General features: G+C 34.9%; 2 protein-coding genes and 4 pseudogenes across 2 annotated transcripts; 4 read left to right on the top strand and 2 right to left on the bottom strand.

The window, feature by feature from the left end:
• Positions 1-1,205: 1,205 nt before the first annotated feature.
• On the bottom strand, positions 1,206-8,146 carry LOC121392072 (deleted in malignant brain tumors 1 protein-like). Its single transcript, XM_041523455.1, is given in 8 exon segments — positions 1,206-1,243; positions 1,777-1,821; positions 1,824-1,940; positions 2,726-2,809; positions 4,665-4,814; positions 5,337-5,487; positions 6,778-6,821; positions 8,101-8,146. Coding segments are annotated over 8 exon segments (675 nt in total).
• Positions 8,147-8,392: 246 nt separating this feature from the next.
• On the top strand, positions 8,393-10,039 carry LOC121392070 (annotated as a pseudogene).
• A 1,317-nt stretch (positions 10,040-11,356) lies between these two features.
• On the bottom strand, positions 11,357-13,413 carry LOC121392069 (annotated as a pseudogene).
• Positions 13,414-16,719: 3,306 nt separating this feature from the next.
• LOC121392068 lies at positions 16,720-17,355 on the top strand (annotated as a pseudogene).
• A 2,023-nt stretch (positions 17,356-19,378) lies between these two features.
• LOC121392067 (LON peptidase N-terminal domain and RING finger protein 3-like) lies at positions 19,379-20,930 on the top strand. Its single transcript, XM_041523454.1, is given in 5 exon segments — positions 19,379-19,455; positions 19,907-19,935; positions 19,938-20,002; positions 20,475-20,740; positions 20,906-20,930. Coding segments are annotated over 5 exon segments (462 nt in total).
• A 1,673-nt stretch (positions 20,931-22,603) lies between these two features.
• Positions 22,604-24,569, top strand: LOC121392066 (annotated as a pseudogene).
• The last annotated feature ends 552 nt before the right edge of the window (positions 24,570-25,121 follow it).

Genomic DNA, 25,121 nt, shown 5'->3' with positions numbered 1-25,121 from the left:
CCATCATGGCAGGCATTATTTCTCACGACTAAAAAAAGGAGCTTTATGATGAAGTGATACTTATTTATAATGTATTAATTATTCATAGTTTGTTGTCTAGGCAACCAACCAATTACCAGAAAACACTATCATTTTACAAGTTATAAAACAAGAGGCAGAATTAAAACCATTTAGAAAAAAGTGATGCCGTTTGTTCAGCTTGTGAAGGTATAGACACACCCCTAATTAACCTTTTATTAATTGTTTATAGTCAAATTTAGCATTAAAAGGACCTGAAGCTCTTGGATCTTAAAATGCCATTTGATGAGAGAGCAGCTTTAGAACGAAATTTGAATTATCTCACTCGTTCTCTTGAGGTACATGTCACATGACTGATCATGTGATTTTCTGTCACTGTTTCCTAGTTAAATGAATTATGGGTGGATAATGCTTCTGTTGCCAAGGAAACGAAAGTTAAAGAGGAATGTACTCCCGGTAAACCTATATCTGTGTTCAAAAAACTGAGCCTTATAAGGTAATTATAATATTTTATAACTAGTAGTTAATAATGTTATAATTTTAATAGCCCTTTGTAATGATAACTGCAGTTAATCCTCAATGTTGTCTACCATATTTTACATTTGATGTTCCTATTTTTGAGGAAGATACTGCTCTCAAATTAACAGAGAGAATAGGGCGATTTAGTTCATTGTCTGGTATGTCATGTGACTAGCTGGTTGCTATGGTAATACTGTTCTCTTTTAGGGAATGTTGATGTGTCCATTGTGGCGATATTTGAAGGACGCTCGTTCTATTCCTGTTACTGAGAGAGGGAAACTAATGGACTGGAACCTATTCCATCCTCAGCCTCATTCCTAACTCAGAATGAGAACCTATATTTATAAACAAGTCCAGGTTCTGAACCAGTCCCTCTAGGTACTCATATTAAATATCTTGTGACAATCAATAACGCATGGTTATTAATTAGCTAATGGGTGTGGTTTATTTTCACATAATTAACGTTACATATTGAATTTAAAATTACATAATTAATTTACAAGTAATAAAAATTAATATAATTATACTAATTAATATAAGGGAAGACCAGCTTTTAAAGTCACTATACCAAACTATATATTACATATATTATATATATTAATGTGATATGTTATACAATCTCAGGTAGAGGACTTTGTGTAGTTGATCTTGTGCTATCACTAGTGACATCAGTAGTTCTGACTTTTACCATGCAATTTTGAATCTCCTGTAGATATAGAAAATAATTTGCTACTGTTATCTGTTGCTACTAAATATAATTATACTATGATGTAATCTGTTACTAATTCTAGTACTATATTCTACTATCAGCCTTATCAATGTAATACTTTGTTATCTACCTGTTTACTAAATTTAGTACTATATATTATTAGTAACACTTTACCCTCCATTTAAATATAACATAATAGCTAATTGTTATACAAACAGCTAACCACACATACAGTAGCTAATGATGCAATAGGAATAGCAAGAGTGTTAGCGAGTCCATTTTCTGGACATTTCTCATTGACTCTTTGTGTCTGAAGATACAGTAGTAGTTACTATAGCACTATTTATAGTACTACTAGTAGTAGACGTGTCTACTATTGTTGTAGTTAAATAAGACGATCTAATATCAAAAGATACAATGTAGTGGTTACTATGACAAACAATAGTCTGTAGTAATTATGTCATCATGGAATTTAATTACTCAAATATGTTTTACTATTAAACCATTATAGTCTATGTGGGGTCATGTACCTTGACATATCACTCCAGCATCTTCATTATGTTGACAATTATGATCCTGATAGAATTTGATAAACACTGAAATATACTAGTCTCATCTCCTGTACATTGAACCTTATCTAAAAAGATATCTCCAATTCCTTCACCAAAATGACCACCACTGGTAGCCATAGCAACTACAAAGAAAAGATGAAATTATATATATTATATAGTAAACCATATCTTACCACTAGAGGGATAGCTAGTTGAGTACAGACAACTTTGGATGCTTTATTGTCCCAGGAATCATCACATACTGTACCCCAGACTCCACCCACACATACTTCTACTCGTCCTTCCATAGAGTTAGATCCATTTGCTAGACGGAATTGTACCAGTTTCACAAGTATTATTACTGGACCCCCTGTAATAAATAATATAATTAATTCATAAGACATTTGTATATACCTTGACATATTATACCAATAACATTGTTGGCTGAACATTGTGTTGTCATGGCAACTGTTTCCATTCCTTGGAGACACTTGAAATGTTTTTCATTAGTACATTTACTGAACTCCATTGATAATGTCTTAACAATAGTATCATAATGAAATAACCCTTCTTTACTGTAAGCTCCTATTATTAATATAATAAATTACATATATTAATATTATATATTACTTTACTGCTATGACCAAGGTGTGAGCAAAGTTGACCAATTTGTGTTTTAGTGATGTCCTTACTACACACTCCCTGCCACTGGCCATTATGACATACTTCAAGATGTCCTTCTCTTCATTCTCTCCATTACTAAGTCGTACTTCACCCTCTTTACAAGGATATGCTAAACAAAATATTTAAGTCAATAATATCAGACACCCACACAACACACACATATTTGTACAAATGACTCCAACATCCATTGAGTGAGGGCATGTCTGAAATTTTACTGTCGCTCCATTTACATGTAATAAATTACTCTCAATACCATAGCAACGGACATCAGATAACAACACCGGACCCTTTGAAGTTCCAAAACTGCCTCCGGGGACTGGTATGGCTCCTGGCAATAATTAGTATAATGAATTACCATGACAACACCATTGATGTGTAATGTTGATATAACATGATCTTAATTCAATTATCTAATAATCTTGACACTCACTTGTGGTTGTTAAATTAAACCCTAACTGTCGACAGACAACACTAGCTTCCACACTTGTCCATGTGTGACCACAAACACTTCCCCATATTCCATTATAGCATATTTCAAGACGTCCTTGATGGGTGGAGCCACCATCACTGAGACGAACATCACCATTTTGACACGTTGACTGTTTTATCTTCTACAATACACAATCCATAATAATAATACATCATAATATTATATACCTGATATTGGACATATGACACCAACATTATACTTGTTAGTACATGTATTACTTCCAATAAGACTTGTATTAACACAGTCAAGTATGCTGGCTTCATTACCAGTACATGATACAGATGATAGAAGAGTATGCCCTGATCTAATGAGTAATATCCTCCTGGAATAGCTAATGCATTACCACCTATAAAAATATATAGCAATGGACATATATTTTAATGAAATGGATGTATATTAGATATTATAATGGATACATACTAAGTCAATGGACATATACTTCCCTTCATGGTATGACCCAGTTGATTACATACCAAATTAGCCTCAATTTGATTCCAATTATCATCACAAAAATCCACCCCATATACCATTAACACATACTTCAACTTCACCATCATTTAGAGGAAGTTCCATTCACTAATCGTACACTCCCATCTTTACACTACTGGGATAATGTAGCTGAAAACAAAAAATACACAAATAGTTCAAAAATATCAAATTACAAATAATTGTCTAATTATTGTTAGAGGTTTGGTGTGGGGTCTTACAAATGGCTATAGTCCCAATATGGGCATTTAAAGTATTCACTAGTCTCATTTACATTACATCCAATAGCATCTTACTGATGTTCTTGCAGATCACACTAGCATCTTGATGATGATAACAATTACTCTTTCCAATACCATAATGACTACACTGAAGTAAACTGGTCTCTTTTCCAGTATCATGTCACCTCATCAAGGTAAATGAAGCCCACCCCGGACCATAATGAGCTCCTTTGAGTGCTACAGCTCCTGTAAAGTATCAAAAGGTCATATGTAAGACAATATAATAAACATTGCCTATTCATAACATCCTACACTTATAGTGTTGTCATGGTAACAGTATCACTTAGCAATATAAGATAATTCACTATACCTTCTCTAGAAAATCCTAGGTGTCCACAAACAACTTGTGCATCTTCTCTAGACCCAGTTATCTTCACAAACTGTACCATAATGATTATCATGACATATTTCAACTCTTCCTTCATTTGAACTTGACCCGCCAACAAGTCTTAGGTCACCATTAGCACAAGAGAATGATGAATCTAAATTTGTAAACAATAATAAATATTTTTAGAATGCTCATTGTTTGTTTGTTGTTAATGTTTTTATCAGGTCATGTAAACAGACATGGAAACCAAAGTTGTCAGACTAATGCAAGGTGCTATAGTCAAACAACCACCTACAATTGAAACAACATCAAAAAATATCAATATGGTCTCATTGTATTAACAGCCAGTAATAACAGACATATTGTCACAATCATGTATAATAACTAAAATATAAATACAATGTAAGATTTCAGGCTCAGGTCAGTCTTCAATTAATTGTCATTATTTAATTGAAACTTGTTTGGACTGATATCTTCTAGTCTCATAACGACACCTTACAATAAAACTAATAGGACAATCAACAGTTGTATATTATAAGACCATATTTGCAATATATGTTATATGTGATGTGACCTGAAGACAATATTGGGTACTTACCACGACAGATGACTCCTGCATCTTGTTTATGTGGGCAGTTATGTGAACCTAGTGGTTCACTTTGACATTCATTCAAATATCGCTCAGATCCACTGCAACGGACACCGTCTAAAAATATGAGACCATTTCCTTCTCCAAAGTCAGGCAAAACTTCACAGCTTTAGCTCCTGAACATCAAACACAGGAAAAGATTCATGGAGTGTGAAGTGACTAATTATATTCTAATTTAATTGCTTATTACCAGTTTACAATTAGAACAGTTAGTGGGTTATTGTTTTTGAGAAGTAGCAGTTAGAGGTCTACAATTACATTGTTAGAGACTAATGTCTCTATGGAAACTACTATATAGAGAGAGGCCATCAAATGAAAAAACATCTAAAATATCTGTATTTTAATATTAATAAATACTTTTTTACCCCCTGGTATTTATCATTTTACTTCAAATATATTGTTATAAAGTTAATACAATATATATATTAGGAGACAGGGTATAGGGATGGTGTCTGGGTGATCTTTACAATACTAGACAAAACACAGTAAACTCTAGTAGGCAACAATTACGTGAAGTACCTGCGCACATAATGTTGAGAAAAAGTAAGTTAAATGACCAACACTAAAACACAGCCAAAGTGCTTTACTATTAGTTTTATGAATTGCATATAATGATATCACCTTCACTGCCATATCCAAGTTGTTTGCAAACCATTCCAGCATCAGTATTATCCCAGTGAGCGTGACATACTGTCCCCCATAGTCCATTATGACATATCTCAACTCGACCTTCACTAGCAAGACGTCCATTAACTAATCGTACAGTACCATCCTTACAAGGCAGGAGATATAGTGCAATAAATATAATACTTTCATTATGACATTGTTATGTGTATTTATAAACTATATTATATTTAAAAAATTATAATAGCTTTGTCTTTTATCTTACGTTTACAAACAATGGCTGCATCTTCATTATGTTGACAGTTAGTAGTTGTTTATGAAGACAGTGTGTTATATTTGTTTCATTCCCTATGCAATGCGTGTCATCTAAATGTACTGGGCTATCCTTTTCCATAATAGCTTCATGAAGGGCCCAACGCACCTGTTCAAAACAACGTGACATAATTGTTTATAGACTAGTATACCTTTATTATAATACCCTAACTGATTGCAGACTACATTGGCATCATTGCTGTCCCAATGATCATCAATACTGTACCAAATTGGTTGTTAAAAACACACTTCAACTCTCCTTCATGAGGATAACTACCTCCTACTAATCTAACATCACCCATCAGCACAAGAAAATCAAAGTTCTATAACAATGGAAGAGAAAACAATAATATAACTTAAATATTAATGTGTTCATAGTGTGACTAATGGTGCAAAGGACATTGATAATTACAATAACAAACATAGTAACTTCACACATATTTTAATAGGACACACCTAGCTGTACTAATATACACAAGAGTGTTGAGGGTAGGGGCAGGTTGTTTTTAACAGTAAAATCGCATGCATAGTTAATATGGTGTCTCTCAGACTGCAGTACTATTTGATTTTAGAGTTAATCATTGATTATTCCAGTACTACATGTTTCTATTAGTAAAACACCACCTTCACAGACAATACCGACATCAAGTTCATGAGTACAGTTATGATCTCCAATAAGAGATGTGTTGCATTGCAAATGTCATTCTCATTCCCACTGCATTGTACTTCACTTAAATGTATTGGTCCTGTACTTGGAGTAAAATGACCTTTATTTACAGCAATAGCACCTGCAAAAGTAAAAATTCTTTTGTCAACAAAACAACATTACATTATTAATACATTCCTTATCTAACTCTATTATCACATATTTCCAATGAGATCACTCTACTATAATAAATTTTAGGTAAATTATTACTAATGCTGAGTGTCCCAAATGTTCTACACATAACTTTTGCATTAATTGTTGTCCAAATTCACACAATACTACCCCATTGGTTGTTAAAACAGATTTCAACAGTTCCTGATAAGTGGTTTGGTCCACCTGACAATCGAACTGCTCCATTACTGCAAACAGCTATTAAAAAAATAATAAAATATTGTAAATAATAATAATTATTGAACTTACCTTGTCCAGCAGCTGATATATGACTTCTGATCGACAGAAGGAGACTTGCAAACAGCAAGAAAATTCATATTAATTTTTTTGAAGCTGATTTCGTATCCTGCGAAAATTGTGTTCAAGACCAGCTTGATGTGCCAGCTTTTATAGCTCCTTTACAAGTAAGCTTATTCAGCTAGACCAGCTAGCTCGTTTGGTGCACTAGATCTGCAATTAAAAACAAACTACTTATAAGGAAAAGGAAAGAATGAGTGTGGGCGTAGATATACACGATACCACGTGGGGACGCCTCTCGGTCAAGGCGGGTCTACTAAGTTAGTAGGTTGTGGTTGTTTTATAGTATTGTGGGGCTTTTATTAGATTATTTTACCGCCAGAAAAAAGGGTGAGGATCCAGTAGTTAATTCAATGTATTTTATGTTACTTCTTCATAATTACAGGGACCTAGTAAAATGCCTCGTACCAGGAAACCTAAAGGACAAGTCTTGTCATCCCACGATGAGTCAGAGTCAACGATGAAGATGTATTTGATGATGAGATAGTCCACAGTTGCTGGCCTCCATTCATCGTATTAAAGGATCAGAAACAACGTCCTGGGGAGGGAGAATATGTACTACAATGACTAACAAATTTGGGTGTGTCACCTGAAGTGTCGTTAAAACAATTAGAGAAAAGCGTCGCAGCTGGACGCATTGTTAAATTAATTAATAAAGGGATGCCCTCCTATCGAGAACCCAGCTACCATTGCCCAATCAAGGGGTCCACCAAGCTGCGATATTCATCGAATGATTAAAAAATCAATTTTGTTGCTAAATTTAGGGGGTTGTACCTTACGTGAAAAATGAAGACAAGATATGTGTTGATTATGGACTTCATTCAGACACAGAACTTAATGAGCAGGTCAAACAACTGTGAGTCGTATGATTGAGAAAGGAGATCTTGAACGTCAAGGGCCGTTTATTAAAGGTTGTGTTAAACAAATTGACCCAGTTTTCCTTCTCCTAAAGTAAAGCCCAGTGCTGTTTGTAGCTTTTGTCTCGGGACTGAAGAATTGAATCGCGATAAACGACCAGAGGAATTAATTTCTTGTCATGAATGTGGTAACAGTGGTCATCCATCTTGTCTTCAATATTCTAAGGAGTTAGTACAGTTTATCAAAGCTGAGCCTTGGTTGTGTTTAGAGTGTAAAAAATGTATTAATTGTGGGATGTCTGCTAATGCTGATGACCTCTTGATATGTGATGCTTGTGATAAAGGATTTCACAGGAATGTTTGGACCCTCCTCTCTCTACCCTTCCTGAGGGACGGTGGATCTGTCCTATATGTGTACCCCTCCAATCGTCGAAGAGGTCCCATGCGACCGCAGCTACCGTCATGTGAGGCACCAATATTACCACGTACAAAAAGGACGACAATCTTTTTATTCAAGATATGGTGGACTATATCAATGATTTTGAGATTTGCACTCCAATATCTAGAAAGAGACGTAAAAAGGCTCATTCTGAAATGAGGAGACTGAGACTAATGATCGCAGTTCTACTGAATCACAAATACCCTCCCTCCAGGAGTAACAGAGAGTGATCTAGCATTGTTCAAAAAGCACAAGAAAGAGCATACAGGCAATGTCGAGTTCTTTAATACCACTTAACCAGTATGATGCTAACACACGCCCTCCAAGTAAAATAGAGTTTGGTAAGTATGAAATTGATACCTGGTATTCTTCACCCTACCCTCAAGAATATGCTACTCTCCAAAAACTGTTTATTTGTGAGTTTTTGTCTTCAATATGTGAAGAGTCGTAGTTTACTGAAAAGGACATAGAGCAAAGTGTACTTGGTTCCACCCACCTGCTAACGAGATTTATCGTAAAGGGTGACCTGTCGATATTTGAGGTTGATGGACAAGTCGGCAAAATTTATTGTCAAAACTTGTGTCTTTTAGCCAAACTATTTCTGACCATAAAACCTTGTACTACGATGTTGAACCTTTCCTGTTTATGTTTTTTAAACAAAAAATGATGTAAAAGGTTGTCATTTTGTGGGGTATTTCTCAAAAGAGAAATCTTGTCAACAAAAATACAATGTATCATGTATTATGAACAATGCTCTAATACCAGAGACAAGGATTTGGTCGGTTCTTATTGATTTTAGTTATCTTTTATCACGAGTGGAAAAACCAACCTGGTTCTCCTGAAAAACCTCTATCAGACTTAGGTCGTATCAGTTACCATAGTTACTGGAAGAGCACCATAATAGAATATCTCTATCACTGTAGAGGTAAGACTGATATAGTGTCATATTTAGCTCCACCCCCTTTATTAAGACAGCAAGATAAGTATTCGTGAAATCAGTAATAACACAGGGATGGACCCACATGATATAGCCTCAACTTTCAAATGTTGGATATGGTAAAAATTAACTCAAGATGGTAAAGTGGTAATTGTACGAGACACAATACATTATTGACTACTCACATTGAAAAGGTAATTAATGACTATTCATGATATTAAATGGGTGTGTCCTGAATAAGATATCAAGTGGGAAGGTGATACGTATTCCATTAGATCCTGAGGCTCTCCATTGGTCCCCTCTGTTAATGCAACTAATGAGACTACAAACTGGTATTAATTATTGTCACATAATGACAGGGTTATACTCTTTAATTAATACACATAGGTACAGAAGGTGAGGAAGATGAAAATTGATGTTGATGATGAAGTTAAAGATGAAAAATGAAGATAACAAGATAGCAAAGAGAACTCAGTGAGTTCTCTTCCTTCTCACTTCATTAATATGATTAATTATAGGAAATTACCCATCAAAGACTCAACTTCCAGACAACGTAAACGCATAAAAGGACAAACATCCCAGTGGGTGGAGTCACAATTGAAGATGCAAAAGGGGCGTGTCACAAGGAAGAAAGCCATGGATTTGTTGATCCTATCTCGACACGTACCGTTCTCAAAATACTATTCCAATTGAGAAAGGGAATTTCTTTTCAATTGGTATAAACATGTTGCTCCAGTACGTAAGAAACGATTTAAAATGACTCCACTTCTAGTGGTGAGGGCATGGGCAAAACCACTTGAAGAACAAAGAAGATTACAACAAAGACCTGAGGATAAAGTCGAGAGTGATTCCGATATTGATGGGGTGTGGTTATCTAATGATAAAGAACCTCAAAGAGCTAGAACTCCACAGAGCTCTGAGTCAGATAGTGATAGTTCTAGTGAGAGTGAAACTGATAAAACAGTGGTCATCAACATCTAGTTCTTCCTCAAGTAGCCGAGAGGGAACTCCTGAGCCGAGAGAACTTAATGAGACTATTGAAGGTAATAGGAGTGCTAGTTTGACTGGTTCTGATACCATGACTGGGAATGAGTTCTGGAGAGAATGTAGGGCAGATTCCCAAGCTACCAGATGACTATACATCAGATGTTGAGGAATTTGATTCTGGTACTGAGAGTGAAGAGGAGAAACCTGTCATTAATTCTAATGAGGAAGAAATTGATGTTGACAATGAAGGAGATGACATCATTATCAATCAGTATACCACGTATGGAAATCCTACTATTTCTCATGACAGTCCAATTCCTACTTCTGTTGGACTCTTCCAAGCCTCTTTCCTCATCCTCTTCTCCTCTTCCTAGTAATACGGAGTTACCTCTACCTAATACAACCTCTATTGTTGAGCCATCAAATGTTATAGATCAACTACATCAGTAGAACCAACTCAGCCACAGTTGACATCTTCATATTCATCTCCAATAGTTACCATGCCAACCCTTGAATCCATTAGCTCAAGCTACACTTAATCGCTTATCACATCAACTTCAGTTACCACAACAAGCTCACCAATGACCTCCTCTTTGGTTCCTCCTTATTTACCTCCCCTCCTCTCTCATTTGTATCAAGTCCCACAACGTCGAGCTGTTACACCTGATCCATCACTAAGTATAGCACAGTCCCCTACCACCTAACCAACAAAACCACACCCCTCCCATTAACTTCTAGCAATAGTCAACCTTCTTTGTCACCTACTCAATTATTACAATATATGCATTATTACAACAACAACGTCAACTAGCATCTATGCCAGTGGACATCTAGCACAAACTTTCCTTCATCTTTCAATTTCCTTATCTCACATCCTTATCATGTAGCTTATCGGAACCCCGCCCTTCCTCAATTAACTCCATTACCAAGTTCTTTACGTTCAGTGGGTCATCCATGGTCACAGGGAATGATTCCACCTTTTACAACTGGGGGTGTGGTCATGACTTCGACTCAGACGTTCATCTACTCAACCAGAGTTTCAATCACAGCACCCACATCCTAGTTCTAAATATAGTAACATTAGTATTAATGGCCAATACTGCATGTTTCAATTATTTTATAAACTACTTTTAATGATGTCATCATTACTAAATATAGTAACATGATCTATAGAGCAGGTCAAATTTATGATACAATCTAAATACATCACATTCTAATAATAGAACAACAGTGGCACAAGCAAAATAGTAACATGTTCTATTGTTAGAATATATAGATTGACTCTGCTGTTACTAAAAATAGTAACATGAATCACATAATTGTTGAAGTAACTCCACCCATTAGAGTACCTGACGATACTTTGAGTCCAATAATACTTCCTTTGTCTTCACTAGTTTTAACAATTAAATGAACCTGACTACCTCGAGTTATCTTTTGTTGTTCATAGGCCAATGCTAGTCTATTCACCACCTCTCGTTCAACCTACAGTGGGTGGAGCTAAAAGTAACAATAATAACCCACATCTTACCTCGTGATGTATTGATCGAGCACCATATTTTACATTGTAACCATCAGCTAATATGTCTAGTACTTCTTTTGTCCCATGACAGTTTAATGGAATGACGATCAGCAGCCTGTGTGACCACACCCACTAATTAAAACTGTTCATTGTGTAGTATAACTAACTCTGCATTGCCAGGTTATCAATTCTTGTTCAACCAGTTGTGTTCAGTTCAGAGCGGGAAAAGGCAGGAAATATACTATATCATTAATTCTACCTAGGAACTCATCTCGATGAAAGTGACGCTGAGAGAGAGAGAGAGAGAAAGAGAGATATACTTTGACATTGTTAAGGTCTTTAACAATCCACACCTTTAAAATTGGTTCTACAATGTCTTCTTTAATTTCTCGTGATATTGCAATAACTTCCTTTTCAGGTTCTGATATAAAGAATGAGTCTTCCATTTATCTATCCATCCATTCGGCTATCTATCATCCATTCAGCTATCTGTTTGTCCATTTATTCATATATTAAGTAGTACCTTGTTTATTTTTATAAGTAGACACAGCTAGTGATGCTTCTTTCCTTGTCTCAGTGCATGTTCTGCTATTTCAGTACTTGCCAAATTTGATGTCATTACAAAGATAGCATCTTTACAATATATAGTTTTACCGTGACCATCAGTGAGTCGACCCTATGGGGGTGTGGCTACAATGTGAAGGATACCTATACATACTTACTTACTCATCAAATAATTGTAATAACACTGTTAAAACATCAGGATGTGCTTTATCAACTTCATCAAATAATACAACAGCTGTAGGACACTCTTTGAGACGAGACGTCAGCTGACCCCCTTGTTCATACCCAATATAACCTGGGGGAGCTCCTATTAATTTAGCAACCTAATGAACAGTATTGTATAGTTTAGAAATACAAGTATAATTTTATATTCATGTTTCTCCTGATATTCTGACATATCAAGTCTTATAAACCCCTATATACCATAATATAATATATGTGTTAATATAACAATTATAATTACTTTAGGATTTTCTTTGTGAAGGTAATTAGCTACTTGCTTTGCTAGTTCAGTCTTCCCTATAAATATGATAACAGGTTTGTTTAACTGGTTTATGAAACTAGTCTAACCAGTTGGACTGGTTTAATAGCTCACCAATTCCAGAGGATCCTAAAAATAAAAATACTAGCGGATGTTCATTGTCTCCCCAACCCATTTCACGTCTACGTATAGCTATAAAGATGAATGGGCTCATGCAACTTATAAGACTGATTCTCATGTTCTGAGACTCATACCTGCTGCAACAGCAGTAATAGGTCCTTCTTGTCCAACAAGATGTTGACGAAGTTTGTCTTCAAGAGGAAATTTGCAACGCTCCTTAATTTTTCTCTTAATTTTTGTTCTTTAATCTAAAATAAAATAAAATACTGATAAAAAATTATAATAGGATAAAAAATTTACTTGATTTGAATAATATTTCAACTTAGCTCTAATTGACTCATTAGTACAATAATTAATAGGAGTACGACCTGCATTATCTTCTATAGTAGGATCAGCTCCTATGTAGCAAAGTCACATGACTGTCATATGACACATGTATATATCATACCATTATCTAACAGATATTGAATTAAAGTTTCATTATCAGTAATTATAGCATAATGTAAAGGGTAAACCCTGAATAACTTGTGTTGTGATTAATAAAGGAACAAAATTCATCATCTCGTAATGCAATCACTAAAGGGTTAAATATTTATTCAACCATATTATGATTGTAACTATATTTGCCTTGAGAGGGTGTGGTCTGAAACTGTCGAGCAATTCGTCTTGCAGAAGAAAAGTCATCTTGAACATTGACATCTGCTCCTGATGATACTAAAAGTTTTACAGCACTAAGAAAGACTACATGATGATAATGTAACAGACCACACCTCCTTAATTACCTCATATTATTATTAATAACAGCTGTATGTAATGCAGTCCATCCTAAAGGATGACGAATATTAATGTCCCACTCCTTTGGTCAGGCTCCTGTAATCATTGTAATAATTATATATTAATTAATTAATAATCATAAATACCTTTTTATCATTTTAATGTCATTATATTTAGCAGCAAGTAGTAAGTCCCTTTTGTTATCTATTTAATTAATTTTAATTAATGATTATTAATAATAATGATTACGATAACCTCTAAATGAGCACATGACCACACCCATAGCTGCCATCATACTTAATAACGTGGGATCAACCCTTCTTCCCTCTACACGAGGTATTGTAGTAACAATAGCCTTATTGAAATAATAAGGATTTATCAAAGCAGATTTTGTAAGTGACCATGATGTGATATAAAATCGAGAAAGACAAGATATCAGTCGTGATCTAGATAGAGTACATTTAATAACATGATATAATAATGACATGGTCATTTGGAGCTCATCACAGCTGCCACTGATAATATTCAACACCTTCTATTCAGAGAAATTGCTGAAGACAGGATGAAGTTTATTCCTGAGACCAAATACAACAAATATTTAACCCTTTGTTGGCTAATCTTCGTTAACATTTGTACCCAAAATTGATATATTTTTATAAGTTCTTATATAATTTCATAATTTATTTATGTTCATACTAAATACGTATATGTATACACATTGATATCATTAGGACAGTCCACTTCATTGACTATAATATATAAATCTATAGCTTTGAGGATTGTTACTTGTATTGTCATGAAAATTAACATTAAAATGTTGTGATGTGATCAACACAGCTGAGTTCCAAGGAGTATAGGTCTTGATCAACAGTTTCTTCTGGTTGACCACATCAAACAATACAATGGTTGTAGATGCGTGGTGTAGACATACAGTTGTTACACACTAACTCAGACTTTAGTCCTTGATCAACAGCTTATTCTGGTTGACAATATTGAACATTGTGGTCTTCAAATGGCTGTAGATATCTAACATGAGAGTTTACAATTTTTAACAGAGGTAACAAATCTATGTACATCATATCAGATTATATAAGCAAGTAGAAAAAAATGAACAAATTTCTTCATTTTCTGATATATTATATAAGACTCTAATCACAGTCTTGAAACCAGACGTTCCCTGTAAGGGGAGGGAATATCGGGACAAATACACATTCAAAACATGTTGTGTTGCCCATACAATCCTCCCTGACTCACTCACTGGGGCATCCACTTAGTATCCAGGATTCCCTGTTATTGCTAGATGGGACCACCACTTTGGTCTGGTAACCCTCATTTGAAGATGAGGTATCATGTCTTTAATTTTTTGTTAGATTCTCAATATAAGGATTTCAACATAATTATCTATTAAAGCAATTAAAAAGTTATGAAAAATTTATACTGATAATATTTTATGTAATTGCCTTTGTTAGTTTATATTTGTAATACTAACTGAATATTTTGTATATATATGACAGATTGGCCAGTTTTTTTCCCAGTAATTTAAGATTTATAAAAATTAAAGAAAAGATGTTGTGTTGCCCAAATTACCAGTAAAATTAATAGATTTATAAAAAAAATATTAAAACAAAAAAAACATGTTGTGTTGCCCAAACGATTCCTACTCGCTCACCCACTCAGGCTTCCACTTAGGCTCCAGGATTCCCTGCTATTGCTAGCTGGGACCGCCACCTGGCTTGGTAACCCTCGTCTTCGCGAGGTAATCCTGGCTGAGCATCGCCCTAACTTAAAACCAGCCGTACGGGATTCCAGCTCTTAGGGAATGTCGCATTCAGGAACCGGGAACCACAAATACACCAGCCTCTTCTCGTTTAAAAGGGAGACTACCAGCCCTATCCTAGTCGGCCTTCGGATACTCCGTAGAGTATGCTGGTAACCATCTCAGAGGTCTGATGCATGTGCAGAACGCTGGCCCACAACACAACCTATCCAAGGTGGTTTTCATTTCCTTTTATATGTACTGCAGATTTTGTCTTCATGCTCTGTGGGGCGGCACTGTGTACGCTTATGAATCTCATTAATGGTAACTATGAATATGACTACTATAGCATACTTTTAACGGCCAAGAATAAAACTAGTCCAACTTAAGCAAACTAGAAAAACACTAATAATTATAATTATTTTATTACTATTTGATTTTATAGGCACCACAAAGAAAGAAACAAAACCTCATGAGCAGTGAGTTAAATCTTTTAAGCCCACACAGTTAATTAGATGTTTATGTTAGATCACATGATGAGCTAACTCTTTAAAAGAATTCACTTTAAAAATGTCAAGTAACTAATGGATGTTGTGGGACACATGTTTACTCCACATGATCCTGTAAATGTACCCATTTTGGCCAAACATGGAAAGGAACATTCATATTTTAATTAACCCATTGGGAATAGAGTTGCTGTTGTACAAAGAGAAGATTAAGCAATTTTTACTAAGTGAATAAAGATTGGAACAAGAGTTTATACTTTAGGAAAATTCCTTGATCTCAGAGAGGATATTATCACTTATAATGAAAAACAGATATGTCTTCCATTAACACTTTTGATTTGGCATTGTAAAATAAATTATTTTGAAATGTTAGCAATAAATATCGTCATGGACACCTTCTATAACCAAATTGCAAAACCAATAGCCACACCTTACACTCTCAAAAATAATTCTTAAGCAAACACTGTTTTTTGCATGAACTTTGGCCTGTACTAATGTAACTTTAATGACTGCTTTGAGACCGTGTTTGTCTCACATGATCCTGTTTGAGTTTTGGCCATTTGGGTCTCAGTTAATTCATGTTGTGGCTATAATATTTACTTCACTAATAAACAGAATTATTAATAGTTGTATTAACTATTAGAACTTGGCATGGACTTATGATACTTCCCGAAAGAGGGAGGGGCTGGCAATGCGAGAGAGATCAATCAATCACAATCTCCATAGAGTACAACCAATAACATGATATAATAATGACATCATTTGGAGTTCATCACAGCTGCTAGTGATAATATTGACTATTTTTCTATTCAGAGAAACTATAGAATCTATTGAAAACAATAGAAAAGTCTATACCTTAATAAATAAATGGCTCAAATCTTACACGTGTAGAGGTGTGTCTTCTAGAATATTCATTAGAAGACATTGCAATTGGTTTGTCGTATAGTAAGAATCATGTCGTCGCATTTCGATGAGAAATCTGGTCTAGAATGTTGTTATACTACGTGGGGCTGGTGGAGTCAGACAATAGAGGAGATTATTATTGAAGTTAATGTACCAGAAGGTACAGTTGGTAATGATGTAATATGTACTATTGAGCCTCATAATATGGTACTCTGTGTACATGGAAATGAGATCATCAAGGTACCTAGATTTTAATTCATGTGACTGTCATGTGATTCATATTTATAATAGGGTAGGTTAGCAGGAAAATATATTGCCTGATGACAGTGTTTGGACATTAGGTATGCAGATCATAGTATCATTCCCAAACCAGTACAAAACATAGTAATAAATATGATTTTTATCATTATAGAAGATAATGAGATGATAAGAATCATTTTAGTCAAGTCAGGACGAGAAGCATCCAACTGTTGGTCATCATTACTTGAAGACAAGTACACTTGTGATCCAATGACATTTGACAAAATGGAAAAAAAAACTTACGTTGGAAAGGTTCAACGAGAGGTAAGAGTGGGTGGAGCAAATACTAATTAATAAATATACTTTTTAAAAGAATCCTGGATTTGATTTCAGTGGTGCTGAAATAGTGGCAATTATCAGAAAGGTGGCCCAAACTTTAAGTCATAATTACGATATATTAATTTATCTATTTGCTTTAATTTTGGTAGTAAAAATCATTTTTTATATGAAAATACAACAGATGATGACTGTAATAAATGGACTGAGAAAAACTAGTTTTCAAAGCAGGTTCTGAAGAAGTATGATAATCTTCTCGTTTGAAAGCTGGAGGTTGATAATTACTAATGACTGACCAATCAAATGGCTTTAATCTGCCTTTTCGTTTGTGGGTTGAATGAGTCACATGACGACCATGCCCACTAGGAGGTTTAATAATAGACTGAACTGGTATTTTTGGTGGTGTGGTTAGGTGGTTTCGGCTGTGATAATCTAGACACTTTAATTTTCGATAATTTATTAAGATCAATGAGCGAAGTTGCTGCTCTATAATCATTTGCTCATAAGCAAGATCTGGTTTGAGCTGTCGTTGAGCTAAATGAGTTAACTCTTGATGTGCTTGTTCTGATAATCTCTCAGAACGATGATAATAACTGGAATCAAAGTGACTCGAGGTGGATGTTGAAGAAAATGGGTGTGGTTTTTAGGTGGTAGAGGGGTGGTTTCTGCTCCTCCTACTCTTGAACTTAGCCCGCCCTCATAGATATAATCATATTGTTCAGTCAGTCTTCCTCCATTGTACTGGTGTATTCATGTAATGTTTTATGAAGATGAGTTTTTGAGGGTGTGTTTGATGTCAATTTGCTGTGTTTTTTTCTTACTTTTGGCTTTGTGATGTTGACATTGATAAACTGGGCGGGGCTGAACTAGCTTCCATCCTGAAGCAATTTCACTCACATTGTCTGTGACGGTGGGAAGGAGAGGACGAGAGAGTGATGGTGACTTAACGTGAGAAGAAACTTACACATTTTTATCTTTGTCTTCAGTATCCATTGTTCTTCTGTGTGAAACTCTATAAATGAGCCCCACCCACAACCTGCAAATTTAGGATATTCCTGCGCATCACCGTATATAAGCAAATTAAGTATACTAGGATATACTGAATATGAACGGATAATGTTTGACAGAAGAAGCACTTAAAAGACAACTCTTAAAAGAAGCCACTTCAATAATTATAAATTAGTTCGCAAGGCAAGTCATTGCTGTCAAATGGAGTCTACGGAGCAGGCGTCATCTGGACTTTATGTTCCAACGAATTCAAGCAAACCATGCGAGTACTTGAGGAACAAAGGAGTAAGTTTACTACATAAAATATTGGCTGTGGCAAAATGCAGTGCTTCCAGTCGCAAACTTATCTCTTCAATGAAAGAAGAACTCGACAGGTTACTACCACTATCACAGAAACAATATCGTTTACTTGATTGTTCAGCTTGTGAAGGTTTTATGAATCATCCAACATGTCTTCCATGTGGTCATTCACTCTGCCAGCTTTGTCTGGAGAAAAACATCAGAACAAAATGGGCAAGAAACAATTTATTTGTCCTCGCTGTCAAGAACCTCATCCAAAGATTCCTCTTGGTTCTCGACGTCACGTAAACCAACTCTCTTGTTGCAGGTTTGTGTCAAAAGTGTTGTCCTAATATGTTAGAATGTTGTACGCATCGTGAATTGGGTAATAAATTTGCTCAGGGCAATAGTTTTATAACAGCTATTGAGCATTACAACAAAGCTTTTGAAACAGGTACGTATATATCCATCCATTATTGAACTATGCATCCATCATGATAATTCATGCATCCATTGTTGTAAAACCATGCATCTATTGATTATTGAGATGTCCATTATAATATATTTTACTCAGGTATATCTGATCATCGTGTTCTGAGTAATCGCTCCCGAGCATATTTAGCCATAGGTAATATCCCAGCTGCTTTAGAAGATGCAAATCAGTGTTGTTGTCTCCGTCCACTTTGGCCTAAGGTACTATAATAACATTAGGTGGAGCTAACCTCCAAGCATGACTAGACTTCCTTAAGAACTACTTTGTAATGAATGTTGTGGCGAAGTTTATTGTTATCTATATACTAGGGGTCTTATCGTCGTGCTATGGTATTAACCAAATTAGGACAACATAATGAAGCAGCCGTCTGCATTCCTCCTTCTCTTCATCTCGGAGGAGGTGAACAATCTGTGTATCGACTCCTGTGTGAGGTAATTAGTGATAATAATGATAGGAGCAGTCTCATTTTGTCTTGTTTAGGTATTAGATGATATTGTCAAGTCATATAAATTGCCAGAGAATTATCAACATATGTTTTATCAATTGTTTCAATTGCTATCGAAAAGATTAGCACATTATCAGAATATTGTGTTAGAAAAAAAGAAGAAGTTATAATTAATGCCTCTCAAATGGACATCAGTGATTTAGAGTGTGTTCTATGTACATGGTAAGCATGATAGATAAAAGATTAACTTGAATGGACAGATACTACACCTTAAATGGACAGATGTATTTGTTAAAGCACACATGTGTGTACAGGGTTCACTAATATCCCTCAAACAATGTTTACTAATTGGTCATGCACACACCATGTCAGTTGTCTGTGTGTGACAATATATGTGTGGCTTCTTACATTAATTGGTTTCCTTCCTTTTTAATTAGTTTACTCTTTAATCCTGTTACTGTCCCTTGTGGCATACCTTCTGTCAGTCATGTTTAGCTCGTCTTTTTGACCACTCCCTTTTTGTCCTGTTTGTCGTTCACCCCTTGGAGAAGTAAGTCCCTGAAATTAATAGTTAATTATGTTACTATATTTTTATAGATGTTTGCGCAACACACACAATCATCTGGAAAAAATGTCTATTGATAAGACATGGGACCATTTAATTTCAGACATTCTTTTCTGAAATGTATTTGGAAAAGAAAGCTTATATTGAAGCTGATATGTTACGTAAATCAAGGTGTGTTAATAAGTGTTATATTATATTTATATCATCAAAGTCTGTGTTACTTGACGTAAATCAAGGCGTGTTTAGAATGTGTTATATTATATTATATAATCAAAGTCTGTGTTACTTGTGACTTGTAAATAGAAACACGATCTACGAAATAGACAATGATGTCATATTATAAATAATATACTTTGATAAATTAGCAGATTATGTCAAGTTATTTCATTAGAATTGGGTTATCTGAAGATGAAGAACTGCCAATATTATTTGCTCATTAGCACTTCCTGGAATGCCCTTCTCCTCTGCATATTTATGAACCTCGTTATCGTCTAATGATACGACGATGTATTGAAAGTAACAGCAGACGTTTTGGTATGTGCTTGCCAAGTAATGATTTAGGGGTAAGTCATGTGACTTGCTATTGAGATAATGTGACAGGTCATGTGATATTTCACAGGTCTGACTACAGTGATTATGGCAGTGTACTTTTTATAAGCTCATTAGAGCATACTCCAGATGGGCGGAGCCTAGTCACCACAGTTTGGTGAGAAGCGGTTCCAAAGTACTTGAACGGACATCAATGGATGGTTATGCTGTTGCTAGGATACGCTTTATAACAGATGAACCAGTACAAGGAGATGAAGCCATTGGTATGGTATTAATATTCATTATGTTAATTTATAATTACTATATTATTTTTTTATTGTAGCCTCATTGAGATCTCTCCAGGATGAGGTTTATGATCAGTAGACGTTGGTTACAAGCATTGCCATTCTTTAGTAGAGTAAGTTATAATTACCTACATAATGAGCAGGGGTTTTATCTCATTAATATAGTTAATTGTAATGCAAAAGGTCTGTAGTCCACCCCCTCCAATTGAGCCCTGCCCAGAGTCTTGTCCTGATGGACCTGCATGGGTGTGGTGGTTTGTTAACGCTGTACGCAACATCACCTCAAAATAAAATTAAATTTTTACAGTGGACGTCACTTAGAGAACGACTATTGTTGTTAAGAGAATTACTTCCAGTGCCATCAATTCGACTTCATTAATATTTTAATTATCTCTTATAGAGAAATTTATTTATTATTATTTTTTTAATAAACACATTTATTATATTGTCGTAATACTTAGTCCCTTCAAAATTTTCTTTTTTCTAAGTCCTCCATTCTTTCAAAACATAAGCTACATTGTACCTTAACTCATGAAATTTAGCAACTGATACCTATAAATAGAAATGTCAGTATTGGACTAAGTCTAACATTGTATAGGAAGTGTTTAAAATGGTATAGCAATGAGTCTAACTTGATTATGGGTAAATGTTTGAGGTATAGGAATGTGTTTGCATATGATATAGGAATGAGTCTGATATGGTAAGTAGGAATGAGTCTAACTTGATTATGGGTAAATGTTTCATGTATAGAATGTGTTTGCATTTGATATAGGAAGAGTCTGATATGGTATAGGAATGAGTCTGTTATAAGTATGGGAAAAGCCAAAAATTGGAGTTTACCTCAAATGTTTTCACAGAGCCATTAGACCAGAGTCATTTCTAATAAAATAGATGGTTCTAAGGACTCGATTTAATGTAACTAAAATACAAGAGAAGATGAGAATGAAAAAATGTTAAGGTCAGACAATCCTACCTGTTAGATATAGTAACATCCACTCTCCATTTAAGTGAGTCTAAATGTGGTAGTCGGACTGCCATGTTCCATAAATGATTCCGCCAACCTTGGTCGTCTATTATTACTAAATAATTAAAGTTATTAATAACAGGGACAACACACACCTTTTTCCAACACAATACTATTAATATCAGTAATTAATTCAGGAGACATTCTATAAAAATAATTAATGATGATAATTAACAAAGTAGCCTACTTTAATTGGGACAAATCCTCTTTCAACATCTAATAATTAATAAAAGATAACAATAACTATATTATATTATATATTATACCTCTTGTTTAATGTTTTCTGTTTCAATGCTAACTTCAATATTACTAACAAACCACAATACACAATACGACACATCTCTTCATGGAGTTTGTCAGGATCAACAGAAAGTAATGCATCAGTTTCCAAAGTATGTCTTCTAAACCTTGAACTACCACTATATATAGATACGTGCATTGTATTGTACAATGTAATGTCAATGATTTACATTTAATATTTTCTTGACAGTTGCTGGATTGACTGATTTCAATGCTTTAAGCATGACCTTCACTTCGTCTGGGACTCTAGCTCCATAAAATGGCGTCCTATCAGTCGCTAAGGACTGACTACTACCGCTTCTTGGACGAACTTGAACAAACTCATTTCTCTTCTCTCCCCAGGTACTCAGCCACACCTACTTAATTTAAAATGGGCGTGGTGTTCGAATAATTTCGCACATGCTCATTTTCTTTATCCCTCGTGGTCAACATGACAACCCTCAGTAAGAAGAGAAAGGTAAGATCTCCAATAATCCTCACTTATATGACATGTAAAATATTATTAATGATTGTATATAGTAATAAATGTATATAAATTTTTATGTTAATTAATAGTATAATGAATTTATTTAATGGAATTTTTATTGTTTTGTAGTTTGTAGCAGATGGTGTTATTCCTGGCTTTTCAACTCCAAGAAAAGAGATACAACACACTATGCAGACCCTTGGCAAAATTTTGATCTGAAGCCATCAGACGAAAAAAACTACTATTATCAGGTGGGAGTCCATGTGATACCTGGCAAGTTACTTGTCGTGAGAACAAAAAGAGATGGCAAGAAACCAGTTTATATTATAATGAACCCACATATAAACTGTTACTCGGTGCAGTTATTGGGTACTGTTATTGGTGTTGTCGTTGGTTAACAATGTACCTAAAATGGGCGTGACTGTAGGAGGACTAGTTGGGTGTTATGTTGGATCATCTGCTGGAACTATAGTAGCTGCATCAATTGATGTAATAGAGTACAATTAAAGATACAGTACATCCTCAGTTATCTGAACAGCTTGGGACTAAATAAATTTGGTCTCTGTTTGGATATGTGAATTTGTTCAGATAAATGAATAATTTATTAATGGTTTATTAATGAAATGATTATGTTAATTTGGTTCATATCAGAAATGAAGTTATAGTTTTTTTTGTTTCATTGAAGAATACTCTTTTTAGCAGCAATGTCTTTCAAAGATAGTAAGACTCTAGCTCCATAAAATGGCGGTCCTATCAGTTGCTAAGGACTGACTACTACCGCTCTTTTGGACGAACTTGAACAAAACTCCTCTCCCCAGGTACTCAGCCACACCCACTTAATTGAAAATGGGCGTGGTGTTTGAATAATTTTCGCACATGCTCATTTTCTTCATCCCTCGTGGTCAACATGACACTGACCCTCAGTAAGAGAGAAAGGTAAGATCTCCATTAATCCTCAATTATATGAAATGTAAAAATATTATTAATGATTGTATATAGTAATAAATGTATATATTTTTATGTCAATTAATAGTATAATAAAAATATTAATTTATTTAATGCAATTTTTATTGTTTTGTAGTTTGTAGCAGATGGTGTCTTTAAGCTGAACTTAATGCTTCTTATCACGTGAGCTAGTGAGGATGGTTATAGTGGAGTGGAAGTACGAGTACTCCCCACTCGTACTGAGATAAATCATCTTGGCAACACGTACTCAAAATGTTCTCGGAGAAAAAGGGAGAAGAATTCGTGAGCTCACAGCTGTTGTTCAAGAGATTTAATTTCCTGAAGGCACTGTTGAAGTAAGTATCGATACTTTACAATGTGGATACTTTACAATGTGGTGTGCCCCTTTCATTAAATAGTTATCTGCAGAGAAAGTAGCAGCTCGTGGTCTTTTTTTTGCTATAGCACAATGCGAGTCTCTGAGATATAAACTTATCGGAGGTCTAGCTGTTAGAAGGTTAATACCATTAATAATTTTGACCACTCTAATATGCTTCCCTTCCCCACCCCCACACACAACATAGAGCATGTATGGTGTGCTAAGGTTTATATGGAGAGTGGTGCTAAAGGTTTGTGTTGTCATAGTATCTGGTAAACTAAGAGGCCAACGTGCTAAGAGTATGAAGTTTGTTGATGGGCTAATGATACATGCTGGTAATCCAACACGTGTTATATAGATAGTGCTGTAACACATGTTCACTTAAGACAGGTATAAAAGGACTTAGTTATGTAATGATTATTATTAATTGTTACAGGTGTTCTGGGGATCAAGGTAAGATTATTTACCCCATGATCCCACGGGTAAAATGGGCCCAAGAAACCTTTACCAGATCAAATTAGTGTGTTTGAACCAAAAGAAGAGAGTGAACACTCTGAACCATATTCTGAGCAGAAAGGAGCTAATTAGGTTATGAACAAGCTCAGCATATCCAATAAGGGGTGTGTTAATTAGTGGGTGGAGTATTCTACAATGTCCACTGGTTTATTGTTGAATTAATAACAAACAAACAACAAACAACATGTTTTAATACAAAATATAATAATAATGATGATCCTTAAAGGAATGCATAGAATATATGCGAAATATCAATTAATCTAAATATAATTACATTTTATAACTTTGTACGCTTTCGTTTTTCCACCTCTCCGTAAAGGGGCACATGTTTACCATAGCAACAAACCAGTATTAGATAACTTACTGATTTAGTGGACTCTAGACTTGTTAAAACTTGTACTCTTCTACAAAAAAATTAATAATAATAATTAATTATTAATATGACAAAAAGTATATTTTTTACCTTTGTGAAGAATCCAAGGAAACCACGCCTACCTTCCTTAGGTGTGGGCGGGACTGAAGGTGTTCCTGTAGAGCTAGCATCACTGTTAGTACGTTTGTTTACACCGACGAGGAGGTACTGGTGATTCTAACTCCTACAAATATATTTTACAAGTGGATATA

Source organism: Gigantopelta aegis, unplaced genomic scaffold, assembly GCF_016097555.1.
Source record: "Gigantopelta aegis isolate Gae_Host unplaced genomic scaffold, Gae_host_genome ctg3357_pilon_pilon, whole genome shotgun sequence".
NCBI lineage: Eukaryota > Metazoa > Mollusca > Gastropoda > Neomphalida > Peltospiridae > Gigantopelta > Gigantopelta aegis.
This window is presented reverse-complemented; position numbering and strand designations above follow the sequence as displayed.